Source organism: Amphiprion ocellaris, chromosome 20, assembly GCF_022539595.1.
Source record: "Amphiprion ocellaris isolate individual 3 ecotype Okinawa chromosome 20, ASM2253959v1, whole genome shotgun sequence".
Lineage (NCBI taxonomy): Eukaryota > Metazoa > Chordata > Actinopteri > Pomacentridae > Amphiprion > Amphiprion ocellaris.
This window is the reverse complement of record NC_072785.1, coordinates 17,406,938-17,422,331: the sequence shown is the minus strand read 5'-3', so window position 1 is coordinate 17,422,331 and position 15,394 is coordinate 17,406,938. Positions and strand designations below refer to the sequence as shown.

At 40.3% G+C, this 15,394-nt stretch overlaps 1 protein-coding gene across 9 annotated transcripts in view; it reads left to right on the top strand.

The window, feature by feature from the left end:
• The window catches only part of LOC111587668 (ryanodine receptor 3-like), a 122,043-nt gene that overhangs the window by 26,966 nt on the left and 79,683 nt on the right, over positions 1-15,394 (top strand). For 6 of the 9 annotated variants that reach the window (XM_055005904.1, XM_055005901.1, XM_055005896.1 and 3 more), the window contains exons 3-8: positions 6,755-6,859; positions 11,427-11,441; positions 11,957-12,031; positions 12,180-12,258; positions 12,824-12,936; positions 14,064-14,163. In XM_055005904.1, coding sequence (XP_054861879.1) covers positions 6,755-6,859; positions 11,427-11,441; positions 11,957-12,031; positions 12,180-12,258; positions 12,824-12,936; positions 14,064-14,163 — 487 coding nt within the window. The remainder of the gene's footprint in view (positions 1-6,754; positions 6,860-11,426; positions 11,442-11,956; positions 12,032-12,179; positions 12,259-12,823; positions 12,937-14,063; positions 14,164-15,394) is intronic. The other 3 variants (XM_055005905.1, XM_055005900.1, XM_055005903.1) reach the window with 1 other exon arrangement.

Sequence of the window (15,394 nt, the reverse complement as noted above, 5' to 3'; positions counted from 1 at the left end):
GATTAGAATTTGTTAGTACATGTGAGCAAAGATCCGTGCATTCCTGGCATTTAGGCTACTCTCTCTCAAAGAGTGTGTGTTTCACCCCATATTGGATGGTAATTATAGCTGACAGGTGTGATGGATGTTCCTCCTATCAGGCACTTTGTCTTCATTGCCTGCCGTTTTTATGAAAAGGCATCACCCCACCTTTGGGATCAACGACAGAATTGTGGAAAAAAACGAAGATGGCAATTTAGAAACGGACAACCAAACAGGATGCCTCCTTTCCTTGGTGAACTAGTCCGGTAATGGGGCACAGAATCAAGACGGGAGGATGAGGTTGGATTTAAAGTGCGCACTGTTTAAATGGCAACAACAATCTGCCTGTGAGAAGCTGCTTGATTGTGATATACAACCAGTTGTCCACGCCTGTCAGAGACTCAATATTGTGACTACTGGAAGAATGCCCACATACCATTATGGAAGTGACATTCTATCTTTGTTGTGTGTACAGCATGTGGATTATTATCTTCACCAATTAACCATATTAACCTTTTCCAATTAGACTGAAAAGAAAAGGCAAAGAGCTAAGTCCCCTCTTTCCTCATGGTGAGCTGCTTTAACCCTCTTGACCCTCCCTCTGGAGGGAGGAATAAAGACGTGATCTATCCTTTCCCACCGTCCAGCTACACTCTTTCCCTCATCACGTGACTGGTCATAAACCAAATGTCTGGGCATGGCCAAGGTGCTGTAAAACTGTCTCCCGACTCGGGAAAAGACATCCTGGCAGAGTTAGATAGATACTCATCATCCCTCCTGCTCTCTTAGACTTTTATCACATTGCCCTGGTCATTAAAGACAGTCCCCTCCCCACTAAACGTAACAGTCCTGCAGCTAGAGAGGGCAACGGTCAGCTGCAAGTCGAGGGCTGGATTGATTCTCACCAGCCTTTATTGTGATCTCACCAGAGAATCTTTAGCAGTTTCTTGAGCTAGGCAAGAGGTATCACTGACCCAAACAGCACGACTGGAGTAGGTTTATGTGCAACTTAAGTGTGCACATTTACATTAAATGTGAACAGTTTGCAATTTTGAAATACCATTATTGTTAGATGGTGAATTTCATTTACATCTCTTTATTCACATGAAGTCATGCATGAGACAGATAGCTCACCTTAGACTGGAAACAGGTGCAAACAGGTAGCATGGGTCTGTTCACAGGTATGAAAAAACTGCCTACTAGCACTTCTAGTTAAAGGCCACTGGCCAGAAATGTACAAATTAGCAAGTTATGGTTTCACAAAAGATTTTTGTTGTCACTGTGAAATTGCATATCAAACATTGCAAATTTACATATATCGAACAAAATAGGACAGCCAAGATATAGACACAGCAAGATATAATAAACATGAGGTTAAGAAATGTGGTTAAATTTTTAGAGAAAGCCAGGCCTTTCTTTAATGCTAACCTATGCTAACTGTCCTCTGGCCATAGCATAATTGTAGCTAATGCTGTATTTTAATGTCCAAAAGTGTATTTTTCAACTTAATAGGAGATAACTGTAAAATATACTCTGAAACAATGGAATTTTAAATTAACATAGCAAACTTTGTTAGCAAGCAGTTTTAGCTAGATGGTAGCTTAATGCTAACCTCATGCTAGCTGATATCAAGAAACGTTAGCTTTCTTTTGCATTCTGTTTCTGGTCACCAAGTGAGCGTATTTTCTGTTGAAAAGAAATTTTTAAAAAATGCTTTTGACCTTTTGGTCACAAGCAAAAAGACACCCTGAACTGGTACAAAAGCCAAAGTTTTTTTCACCCACTCTTCACAGATATTTCACTAAGATTTGCGGTATTGGAAAACTTTGGCCTCTAATGTGCAAATAATAGCCTTTTGTCATATAGCCCACTCAATAAATACACAGAGATCATAAATTTTACATTGTCACAGTTTTTTATATCTTATATTGGAAGGGAACATTATATTTTCAGAGAAGTTGAAGCTAAGCCCTCAGTACTTGCATGTGCATTTTGGTACTTGTATGTGCATGTTACAGCAGTAAGCACAACGTTGTTTTGCGTTAACGCAAACTCACAATGTCCTCTTCTTGTTGGCTGCACGCAAGCTTATATAATTGCATATTTATGACATTTTGCATTAAAAATTAAATGCACTGAAAATTGTTTGTGTAGACCACATTTCACCACTAGTGCAGCATGACTTTGGAGAAAATCCTTCACAATCTCTTTCTTGTAATCTACAGCTCATCAAATTCTCTAAATTATTAAACATATTTATATATATTTATATGTGGTTGTAACCACATTTTAGCTGGTTGAAGAGAGTGAAACGAGGTTGTGAATGTTCAAACTAAATGTCAACCAATTATCAGCTAGAAATTAACATTAAAATCTTGATTGGTGCTCACTGGGTAATATTCACATTCATTTAAGCTCTATTTTTGGTCTCTACCACCTCCTGAGGTGTTTTTTTTTATGCTAAATGATTAACTATATTCACCAACTAGTGGCTAACCCCTTATGTTTGCCAAAAAGCTGAAAATTGCTATAAACCGCTATAGAGGTGATGGAAACTGCAGAGTCGGTTGACATTTCAATGAGGCTCCTTACTACGAGTGACACTTTTCACTTGTAAATAGCAAAACCATAGACCAATACAAGAGTGGCTTCAAGTAGCCCGTTGAGCTTCTCATCTAACTAAAACTTGAACTGTTCCTTTGACAGCCTTTGTGGGAATGTTGTTTTTTCTGAATGAGTGGACAACAAGAGCAAAAATGAGTCACTGGGGATTAAAATAAATTCTTACCATCCCTCAAAATAAAACACAATCTTCAAGGTGATGTCTAAATTAAGGAAGTGTGCCATTTGGAAGTGTATCTGTAGCTGGCCTGTGAGACGTATCTGTAAACACTATTGTTAAATTCCAGCACATTGGCAGGTGTTGCTATGAAACAAGTCATATCTGTTTGTTTTCACTAAAGCGTTACCCCTGTTGAGCCAACAACACAGTAGTGGTCATTTTAATCCCAGTGATCATTTTCTGAATGTGAATCCACCATCCAGTTACTCGAACCTGAAACTGGGTTGTGGGAAGTTTAGAAATGAGGTTAGATTTACCTATGTGAATGAACCACTTTGGGAGAAGTTGAGCTCCTCGGTAAGGAGGCCAGGGAAGGTGTTTAGGTTGGTATAATTTATCTTGTGGTCATACCGCATAATGTCTCCATCGCTGCTTTCCTCATTCTGTCAGTGAAATGCCTGTCCCAGCTAGTGCTGCCCTGGTTTGGAATACGATTTGGCATCTTCTCCATTTTTCTAATTGTGCTCTTTCCAAGCCCTGGCTGATGCGAGCGCTACACTGACCTGAGAGCACTTATGTTTTTAAAGTACCTTTTAATGAATTTCGCCCACTCAATTAAGACGAACTTGGTTCAAGTGGGATGAAAATGCAACAGTCAGCACAGATTTTATGAGTGGGCATATAATCAGAATATCCCAGTAGACTCAGGGAGCAATTTTCATGTTTCTGGCTATATGAAGATGTTTTGCTTACATGGCAAAAAGTTCGGCAAGTACTAAATCAGACTGAGATTTGATGGATTTTGATAGTAGAAGTTGCTGTGGTAATGTTTTCATTAATGGTACTTTGGTTAAGGCTCGGATAATGTATGCAGGATTTTGCTGCAGGGTTGGTTTCTGAGGTCGCTGCTTTCATAATGGTAGAGTTCACTTTTTGGATTCAGTCTGTACTTTGGATGTTCTTCTACAGCACTGTGTGCTTTTTAGCTGCTCCCCCAAACTGGAAAGGACTAGTTTGACATTTGGGTAAATGCACTTACAGTTCTGTGGAAAAGTAAGTCAGTAAGTGGAAACGGCTGGACTTTTTAAAAACATATTTGGACAAGCAAATATTTTATCCTCTGTGAAACATTGTCTACAGATAAATTTGGGCAACATTAGAAGGAAAACTGGATATATTAAAGAAAAATACCATTATATGTAATGTTGTTCATGAAAAAGTAAGTACAACTTTGGCATCAGAAGCTAGTATTCCACTCTAACAGAAATAGCTCTGTGTAGGTGTTTTGCATAAATTTCCATCATGTCTTGCATGGGCTTGCTGACGTTTTTGACGACTGCCATGCAATATCCCTTCAGTTTGCATTATTTTCTTGCATGTACTGCCCATTTCACATCCCTCTAAATGAATATGGGCTTTGATTAAGCCATTTGATAAAACGGTGACTCGCCTTTTTGAGCCTTTCCTTGGTGAATTTGCTCATGTGCTTTTGATCATTATCCTACTGAAAGGTCCACATCTGGTTTAATTTTGACATGATGCAGAATTTATAGTTGAATCAGGCACTGTAAGATGCCCAGTCCCTAAGACTTCAACATTTGCACCTCCATGCTTCATAGCTTATTTCTAATCCTAAAAGTCTGTCTTTGGTCTGCAACAAACATGTTTACTATTACTGTGGCCAAATAACTCCATCTTTGATTGCACAGTTGTAGTAGCAGTTGCAAGAGTTAAGAGCAGATTTTGCATTTAAGGTTTGGGGTTTTTGGAGATTTCTTTTTTCTTTAAAGCAGTTTACTCTTGGCCTAAATTGGCTGGACAAACTGCCAGTCGTTTGAAATCTAAGCCTCTTGTAGATGCTTTTTCTTGCAGTAGAGTGATTTATTTCAAATAATCTAGAGAGCATTTTAAGTCTTGCCTTAGATTCATAGGCATTCACAACCCTTTTTTTTCTGAAGGCCTTGGAACACTTTATAGACATGGGCATGTTGACACCACACACTTAAACAGCAAAGAGAACACCAGACACTTGATGTGAGATGTTTAAATATGAATTTGGATTTGAAGGTGTGATAAATATAGGGGTGTGCTTCACTGAATCTGCTTTTATATTTATTTAAATATGGTGTCAGCAAAATGTCAAATGCATGTGTCATTAGTTTTAGTATATCATCTTTATTAATAGGCACTGTTTCAAAGAGGATCAAATGTTGGCTTGTCCAAATATGAAACAGCCAACAATTTCAATGGGATGTCCCTTTTTATTCTCTTGACTGCATTTGTTTTAAGTCTGCAACCAGTTAGTTTAGCTTAACACAAAGACTAGGAACGGAGAAACCGCCAGACTGGTTCTGGCAAAAACCAGTCTGGCACAGAACCGCCTTGTCAAACAGCAAATTGTCACTTTCACAGTTGGTTTTTGCACCAATTAAACAGGACAAGCTTGAGAGTATGGCACTGGTAGGTGGATTACATTTGGACTAGCTTCCCCCTAATGTTTTCAGCCTCTATCCTACACTGTGCTAAAGGGCTGCTGGTTGTAGCTTCATATTTACTCTACCACTAACAGGTATACGGCAGTGACATTAATGTACAGCTCCAGGCAATTTTGCATTTTGTTGGCATCAAAGGGCAGCAAGAGGTAAGTCTGAAGGATTCCATTACTCATATATGCCAAAAATATGAGTAAAAAAAAAAAAATACATGCAGACTCATAAAGCTCCCACAGGCTGCGATGGAAAAAAAAAAGAAAATAGTGTTTTGATTTGTCCCTTTCTGAAGATCATAAGTGACAGCACCCAGCAGCAGAAATGTGTAGTTGTGTTATGCACAGCTCCAACTTTTGATTTAGCCTTTTTTTATATGCTATAAAACTGTGGCTCACGCACCTAGAAACTATTAAAAAGAGATCACAGGGAATTACTGAAAAATGTAAATGAAACTAGCCTTAAAAAAAAAAAAAATCATCATCGTGATCATTCAGCAGTGTTAACCCTCTGAACTCCAAGCAGTTTTCGGTGCTTTTTGCTCCTGTCACATTTTACAGACTGTGGGTTCCTTTTTTACTGCAATATAAAGTCCTGCACTTTAATGGAAACAGCACCATGGCTGGAAGTAAAGAGAACTACAAAATATCTTTTGTGCTGTAAAACAGTTTATAATGCCATAAATCGTAAAAAACAAAAGTAGACAATGAAAGTTGAATTTGTTTAATGACTCATCTTTAGTGGGCACAGGTGCCACCAATTCTGATTTAAAGATGCCTCTACATATTATGGTTATTTTGCAACTTAGTGTCCTATCTGGTCTGTCAAAGCACAGCCTGCAGTTCAACCCAGTTCAGCCAGAAAGTTTCAGAATTTTTGTGACTGTTATGTGCTTTATCGTTGCACTGAGAAGTACATCATTTTTGTTTTGTACAGAATCCTGTCAGATAAAACAGTTTATGGGAAATAAAGTTATTTTGATTAAATGTCATGCTTTTAAGTTTAGATTCCTTTACGTTTTTTGACAGAAGGACACATCTCATGATTATTATGATTTGTGGACCGTTGGAAAGTTCAAAATCAGATGATTTTCTGTGTTTTTAAGGTTTCTGGCTCTGATAAACTGTGTCATTTTGGAAATTTTTTAAAAGACGACATGCAGTCGTCCCCCCAGTACCGGTTTGTGCATATTCAGTACGTACCTCGGAACTTTTTGCGAGCACTGGTTTCTCGTAGGACCGGTCGAAGTGGGACGTAAATTATTATATATCTGTTCTATGTGTAATAGGCAAATTAACGATCTTCAATTATTTTAGCATCAGCTGGAAAGCAAAAACACACTTTTTCAAAATTATTTAATTGTAAATAAATTCAGGTGTCAAGGGGTTAAATCCACCAACAGGTTTTGGGTTTCATGGAGGTCATTTTTAACCTGGGATCCACTTTTGTGTTTCTATTGTTGCAGTATGTTCCTCCAGACCTGTGCATCTGTACCTTTGTGCTGGAACAGTCTCTGTCAGTGCGGGCCCTGCAGGAGATGCTGGCTAAGAGTGGACAGAACAGTGAAGGGGTGAGTGGTGGTGAACACACATGCATTATTGCACGCATGCACACACAGACACACACACACACACGTACACACACACCTGCAACAGCCCTTCGTAAACCTTCCCTGGAGTCTTGTAACGTATGTCCCACTCTGTTTGTTATGACATTCAAAACAGGCAGCTGTATGGAATGCAGTGAGCTAAGTTAAATATTCTTAACTTGCTTAGTCGCTGTAAGGAGATTAATGGGCAAAATAGACCCATTACAGCGGCCTGGGGACCCTGACTGCAGAGAGGTCCGGACCCACATGAATACTGATGAGGATGAAGGGGATGCCCTGGCATTACTGCAGCTTTTCTTCAAGCGCTGTGTTTACTGTTGCCCATTTGATTAATGCCGAGACTTGAAGGGAAACAGCAGCTGTTTTGGTTCTTTTGTAAAATAATCATCAGAAAAGTCAGCAGGCAAAGAGGGCAGCTGACAACTTGGTTAATGTACAGAAGAGTGTACAGTGGAGGGAATCATGCGCATGTAATCAATAGCATGTGGTTGACTTTGCTAGTAATTAGCGCTCATTCATCACTGTATTCTGTGCTCCTGATGTTGTTTCAGTTGTCTTTTTGCAAGTGTGTTTCCTTCTCTTCCACTCTGCTGTGCCAGATGTATAATTCTCCCATCTTTATCTTCTGTTTTCTGTGTATAATCTCCATCTTCTGCATGATAGACACGCGGCCTGGATCGATTGGTATGTTCACCACTCATATCATTCCCCTCTCATCCCTTATGCACAGTGTCCTGGATACGTTACACTACACTTGTTGTTGTTTTGTTCACCCCCATTCATCTCCTGTGGTTTGTCCACCACAACACGTCACCACACAACATTTGTACTAAGATTGAAAGTCATTAGAAATCATGGTTTATCACACACCAGAAGCAATGCTTTGAAATAACGTATAGAATTTTTTGTGTACGGTGTTTGAGGAGATAGATTCTGAGCTCCTTACTAGATGACAGAGACAAACATGGTTTCGTACAGACTTCCCAATGAGGTTCTCCTCAAACATCACTTCTCGCACAACTCAATTCCCACTACCGGAGAACTAGAGCGGCTCCAATGCTGGATTAGCATCAGATTAACATTTGTCTTGTCCTCAGGGGATTCAGATGAATGTTCGTTGCGGTATCATTTGATTCGTGCAACCCTCCACACAGGATAAGCTCTCATTTGTCACAGTATCTCCTTCTAATCATAGTGTCTCCATGCTATGAGATGATGCAAACAGCTGAGCCGACAAAGATTTCTGCACAGAGACAGAGAGTGATCACGAACGGTTTTCAGTGAAGAAAAAGAAAAAAGTTGACAGTATGTTTGGAGTCTTTTCAGCTATAGCCCGTTCACCCTTTAATGTCACATGGCTGGGAATTTTCATAAATCCTCAGTTGTTAAGGTTCACATTCAATGACTTCACTGCAGAGATAAATGGAGGTGTCAGGACTGGAGCTTTGTGGTCACAGCGGAGCCTTCGTGCAGCAGAATGATGCCAGTCAAGACCATTGGTTCCACCGCCGCTGTGAGGAATGTTAGCACTGGCTGGAGGGAAATTGAGCCGCAGCAGAGAAAAAGAGGATTCAAAATGTTAACTGCTTGATTAAACAGTTCAAGCTCAAATTAACATATTTAAGTCCTAGTCCAGCCTTGTTCCCCTTTCATCAGCACCTTTTCCAGCTGATATGAACTTGCATGTTTTTTTCTGTAGCAGCATATCTTCCTTTGAGAAAGACTCAGACACCAATTTGTATTTTCTGGCTTCATGAAATCAACTCCTATCTTTGCATAATTTGGAATACTGTTAGTTCTCTGTCTGTGTAGATGGAAAACTTGTTTCTACAAAGCCAGTCATCTCCATTTGTTGTGAACCACATTTGCATATGGTTGTTATGACGCCTTTGTTTCATAGTCACTGACTAAGAGCCAGACGGCAGCCTGAGCCACAGATTTTGAACAACAACTCGGCTCAATTGTTCTTCCTGTCTAATTTATATACATGAACGCTATATGGTAAATAGCACTGTAGGATCTTAACCACAAAATTTAATCAGCCTGCTAAGTTTGTATTCTACATATCATTGTTTTGTCTTAGCCCTCATATTTAAACTTGTTAGATACATTTGTAATGCTAATCTTATTTCCCTGTTGGAAACACTTTGGCTCAGCATCTGTTGTTGTAAATGTGCTCTAGGAATAATGATGATTTGATTTGACTTGACATGTTTTGCTCTTCAAGCGACCAAAGAACTATTGCTAATATCAGTTTACATCAGCTATTTATCTGGTCACCTCCAGCACCCTGTGAAATTCAAACTGTTTCTGGGTGTTTTCTGCTCTTGTCACATCTTTACTCACTGCAGGCTCATTTATGAAATCTATGAAATGTCTTCTGTAAACAAGAAAGTAAAATTAGTTTTAATACTTATTTTACAAAAATGGGGGGGAAAAAAAGTGGAATCAACATGTCCACCACAGATGTTGAAAATACTGGAAAAAAATGTCACTCTACATAACAGTTGCATCGAGGTGTGCAGATTTATTTGTCTTTTACAGAATCTAGTTTGAGGAAATGTTTAATTTTTGGCCATTTAAAAAAAAAAAAAAAATGAGACGTAGAATAAAGAGGTTTATATGAAATATCACAATTTTGAGCTCAACTTTAGTTTCTTTCTTCTGACCAAACAGCATCATGATTAGTTCAAAGACAGCCTGAAAGTTTAAAATCTGAAGATTCACATCTTCTTGTTTTTACATTTTCTGGCTCAGATAAATAATGTCATTCTAGTTCTTTTTTAAAATTTGCAATATGCCTTTTAAAATGCGCCTGCAAGTTTTAGGCTTCAGAAGGTTAAACAGCATAAAAATATGCTTGTAAATGATATTTACTGTTGGTTAGTCTGGATGCTTTTTTCCCTTAATGATCAAACTATTAAAAACCAATTAAAAATCAATCTTAATGTCACATTGACTTTGTTTTTGACTGTATAATGGTGTGAGTAAATGTAATTTTAGTTGAACTTTAACATTGTGATGTTTCATACTCTCTCAATGACTAGTTGATATACTTATCTCAGACCTATCTCATAACCTTTGGAGCAAACACCCCAGAGATGTTCAGACTGCAGATGGCTTGAATTGTCCATTTTCACTGTTACTTCACTGCATTCTCTCCACTCAAGTTTATCTGTTTTCGATATTGTCTACCTATTCATCATTCTTCGCCTACGCCGAAATGTCACTGAAGGAAGCACCATTAAAGGGGAAATGGAGGTTGAATATGTCTCGGCTGAGGCTCTGAAATCAATACGTCTTTGAACGTATGGGCTTATCAATAGACAGTGGCTGGAGCAAACGGGCAGTTCAGGCGGTTTTAGTTGGAAGGCACGGAGACATAGAGGAAACTGTAAAGGATCTGCAAAGAAAACACACAACTTGTGCAAATGCCAGCTCCCATTTTCACAGTATTCACCTGTGACTACTCTGTCCAAATTTGTTTTATTTTATCCAAAGTGCACTGACGTGTTTGGGGGTCGTGAGCCAAACGAGCCAAGTGAAAAGATCAATCAGTCAGAGAGACAGAGTTGCTTCTCTGCGGTTCCCACTCCTGTTTATTGTAAGACACTACAAGCCGCATGCTGCAGGAGGCTGCATCCTGCTGAATGTCGCACTTCTAAACTAACACAAGGATGTCGCTCATGGTCAACAACTGGAGATCATAACACAGTCTGCTTCTCCACTTAAACCTCTTTGATCCAAAAGGCCTTTATGGTTCACTGAGCCGAGGGTAATGCAGTTTTGCTCATTTCACTTGCTCTAGGTGTATTGAATTTTTTGCTGCAATGGGCCTCCACATGTAGAAGAGTCTTTTTCCTACTGATGGGGGGATAAGGCAGCGAGTGTGAGGCTTGGGTTCATTGGTTGTGGTGATTGCAGCTCGGTGTGCCTCGCTGCATTAAGCTCAGTACCTCAGCCAACATATAGCAGTAGCCAGCAGCACAGAAGAAGCCTGGAAGCCAGTGCTGCAGTCTGCACGACACATCTGCATCAATTCACAAGCCAGCAATTGTCCCAGTAGCCAACTGAGGAGGATAGGGAGAGAAAGAGGAAAAAGAGGCACAATGAAACAGGAACAAAAGAGAGATGGTGCATGGTAAGATGTTTTTATGAAACACAGCCATTAACCATGTGTCTTTCAGTTGTTAAATGGCTGTAATTGGATAAAATGGACATAGTTGTGGTTGATATATATCATTAGTGCCCTGCTGTGCTTGTAGTTTAAATGTATTTTGACATTTTTATAGTCAAACTTGGCTGTTAAGCATTGTTTCAGAGATTATTTCATCCCCGGGGCATTGCTTTGTAAAATGCCAAGAAATCAAGAGTCAACTTCCTTCATCCCTTTACATGATTTCTGACAATCATGTGGCCCATAGAACTTTAATAATTTGTACTAAAGTTTAAAATAAGGCAGACAGGCTCAGGAGAACCATAGTTCTTTCTGAATAATGACACTTTTTCTTACCTTAATGCTTCCTAGAGGCTCATAAGGAAGGTGAGTAACATCAGAGTTGCTTGCCAAAGAAAAACGCACCCAAAAAAAAATCCTCTTAATCCCCTTTGCATCTCTCCCAGTAGAGATCTCATTTGTTCCCCTCCTGCATCTTAACCCCCAAAAGCGATGGAGTCATTCCCTGCTAATAATGACATTGCATCGGAGGCTGACAGTAGTTGCGCATCCTTCCCACATTCCTGTAGTCGGAGTGCTGGAAAGATGACCCCGTATCCTGTTCGCTCACGGATACAGGAGCCAGAAACACCATCTCCCGTGACAAGTCAGTTTGCATGTCTTCATTTGACGGGATGGCAAGCCCTCCCAAGGGGACATGTGTCTCCCCTGCTTGAGGTCATCATCGTCGGCGAGGAGGTTTTCACTGTGGTCAGGATTCAGTGTCAGAGGTTGTGGTGTAGAATGACACAGTTCGAAGGAGCCCGCTGAGGCTGTTCTGTCAGGAGCTGACATGTAACTACATCTTTGTGTGTTTTTGTGCGTATGAATTGTCTCTATAGGCAGCGCAGAGCGGCGGACACAAAACTCTGCTGTACGGACACGCCATCCTCCTGAGGCATTCCTTCAGCTCTATGGTGAGAGATCACACAGTCAACACGAATAAAATGATCACAGTAACAGGATTTAAACATCGTTAGCAGTTATATGACATGTGAAGAAGGTCACCTGCAGAGGAGTGTGTGTGTGACAGCTCTGTGGTTTTCATGTGTGTGTTGACCACAGTACCTGGCCTGTTTGAAGACATCAAGGTCACAGACAGATAAGCTGTCCTTTGATGTCGGCCTGCAGGAGGATTCAACAGGTAAAAGACAAGCTCTGGTACAGTTCCCTTTTATCCCCCTCTTTCACTCTTTGCTGTCTCGCTCTGTCTTTGTTCTGTCTCCGTCTGGCTCTTTCACTCAGTCTAACTCTCTCTCCACTGTTTGCGAGGCCCCCTCTTTTTATCTTTCCTCCTGCACCTCATTTGTTCATGAGCAAATTTCCCTGTGTGTCTTTCCAACATCTTGGTTAATATTCCCCATGGAGCGCTGCAGACATACAGTGTGCTTCTGTTGTCAGCGGTGATTACATCTGCGCTGCATATTTGATAGCCTTGTTGTAGTATCCTCATACCTGGACACGCTTCTTTCTTGCTATTATTATTCCTTTCATATCATGCAGCGCAGCAGACCTCAATAAGACTTGAAAAAGATTGTTGCCATGGTGAATCCACATGTGCCCATTCCTGCTGTGACCGTCTTGCAATATTAGTAATTACATATGACATCTGGGCAGTGATAACGTGGTGCCCTCAAAACTGGTCTCTGTAGAGGCTTGTTTAAATTAAAATACGGGGCCAGTATGTATAGACGTGTGTGTGTTTGTAGGTGAGGCCTGTTGGTGGACGATCCACCCAGCATCCAAACAGAGATCGGAAGGAGAGAAAGTGCGCATCGGTGATGACCTCATCCTCGTCAGCGTGTCCTCAGAGCGATACCTTGTAAGTTTACTGTTTGCCATTCAATCCTTGGAGCTGAAGCTGTAGCTGATGTGTGTGTGTTTGTGCATAATGTAGAGGTCTTAGTAGGAGAGCATCAACTCTGCTCCCCCTGATGTGACAAAATTTCAGATTATACCAATCCTGTTACCGCATGCTGCACTCTCCCCGTGACCTCTCTCCAGCAGGAGGATTAAAAGCAACTGCTTTTTCCTTCTGGATGACTTCGAGACTGCTTACAATTACATTAAGCAAAACTTGATCTGCAGTGGCAAATGTCTGCTTTAGTGGATTATGATTTCTTTTGACCACTGCCAGTGCCATTTCAAATGAATCTCTTCTGTTATCATCCTCGTCACATCCCTCTCCCATTAATAATGAGTGTGTCTCTATTGCACTTCTGAGCTGACCTTTTCAGCAAAAGGCTTCTTTTGCTAGTCGGCCAACATGCCCCCTGAGCTTAGCATCATAGCTCTGCGTTATGTTAACCCCGGAAAACATGTTCCTTGTGATCCATGAAGTTGGTGACAGCAGCCAGGCGGCGTTTTACCCCCCCACCTCAGCAGTGGAAGGATGGACAGATGACCACTATCGCCTTACAGTCACTAATATCAATCTGGTCGCCTGTCCCAGCTGTCACCCACATTGTGGGATGTAGGGACACACAGCACCTCAGGGCTGCAGAGAGGGACTCTTGGGAGGAGGGAGGATCAGGACACAGCTGCTACAAAATTTGTTTTTGGATGCACACACACAGCAGCACAGCCCACACGTGGTGTAAATCCTCAAACACTCAAGGAATCCGTCAGTCACTTTTATGGTTCCCTCAACACTCAATGACAAATTAAAATTTTCCTCTGGATAAGTGATTGCTGAGTGTCAAACTCCAGCTGAACTCTGTCTGAGTGAACTGTGTCAAACTGTTCATTGAACCCACATTTACTTGTTAGTATAATACACTAATTAATTCAGTTCTTTGTCAAACCCACAACTGTACACAAAAACCATGCAGGTAGTGAAGCTGCTAATCATTTTTAATTTCTTTTCCTCCTTGGCAGCTCAGTCAGTGTCCTGTCACTTGTGTGGTTGTAGCACAAATAAGAAAATGTTGTATGTGATTTTCCCCGCAGCACTTATCCATCTCCAATGGCAACATCCAGGTGGATGCTTCCTTCATGCAGACTCTGTGGAACGTCCATCCCATCTGCTCCGGTAGCAACATAGAAGAAGGTAGAGGCTTCACACAGAAAATCAATTCCATAAATCAAAACATATGTATAAATAAAACATAAAGTGATAGGCTGCCAGATGAATATGGGTTAGGAAATACAGTATATCTAAAAGTAAAGCCCCAAAGATTCAAAACACTTCTCTTATATTCGTTTAGTACCATGTTTTGAAGCATGAGTCAAATGTTGCATTCAAGCTTATTGGTTGATACATTGATACATTGACCGACAGAATAGCCAAAGTTTGCAAAAAAAATCTGATCTGTTTAGATTTATTTAATAGAAGCTCTGGAAAACACCTAAACTTGAAAACCTCCAAATTTATTCCCCAGTTCTGTGATTGCTCCCAAAATAGAGGCTGATCATTTCAAAATTAAAGATCCCTTTGGTAAAAATCAAAATTTTTAACCTAGTTGACAAATCTATGTGATGTTTTTTACATACTAGAAGCCGCATGAGAAGCAAAATAAGCAGTGGATGCCAGAAGTGAGCATTCTCACCTTAAAACTGCAGTGTACCCATGACTTTCCCGGTTTCATATGCTTCCTACATAATGATGAGATTTCTGTATCATTGTTCTTCATTAGGATCAGTTACTGGTTCAAACAGGTATAGCTGAATTACTCCAATATTACAACTTGCCACTGTGTATTGTAGAGCAGTTTTACAGTGTTTGAATTGTAGGTGAGCTGTGGTGTTTGAACTGCAGTGAGTTAGGAGGGAGTGGGTGGAGAAAGAGGCAAAGACTTTCATACATCTGCACATGTAGAGTTACATCTAAGTCACTTGAAGGCAATAAGGGATTAATTTAATGGTAAAACAGTTTAAATATGTAACTTTGACACACTGAAGTGAGTGTTTAGGGGCTTAATCAGTGACTAGAAAGGTACTTTAAACCCAGAATGGACTTATTTTCATTAGGTAAGTTTACCTTTAAAATGAAAAACAGAAAGACAACACCTGGATCTGCTGCTCTTACGTACTATATGTTTACTGAGTGCTACAGTTTATAACGGGAGATTACTTTGACTGATGTATTCTGCTACTAGCCTAAATTCAATCACAATAAAATAATATTACCATTGTTAGGCTGCTGTGTGCAGTAGTGTTTTCATTATGCCTGTGTTTGAGTAGACCCACTAGTGTGTGAGCTCGACTCTGCACAGTGGGGATGGTGGGCGTTGAGTCTCTGATCCCTTATCGACAGTGGTGCTTGAACATTTGTGAACCCT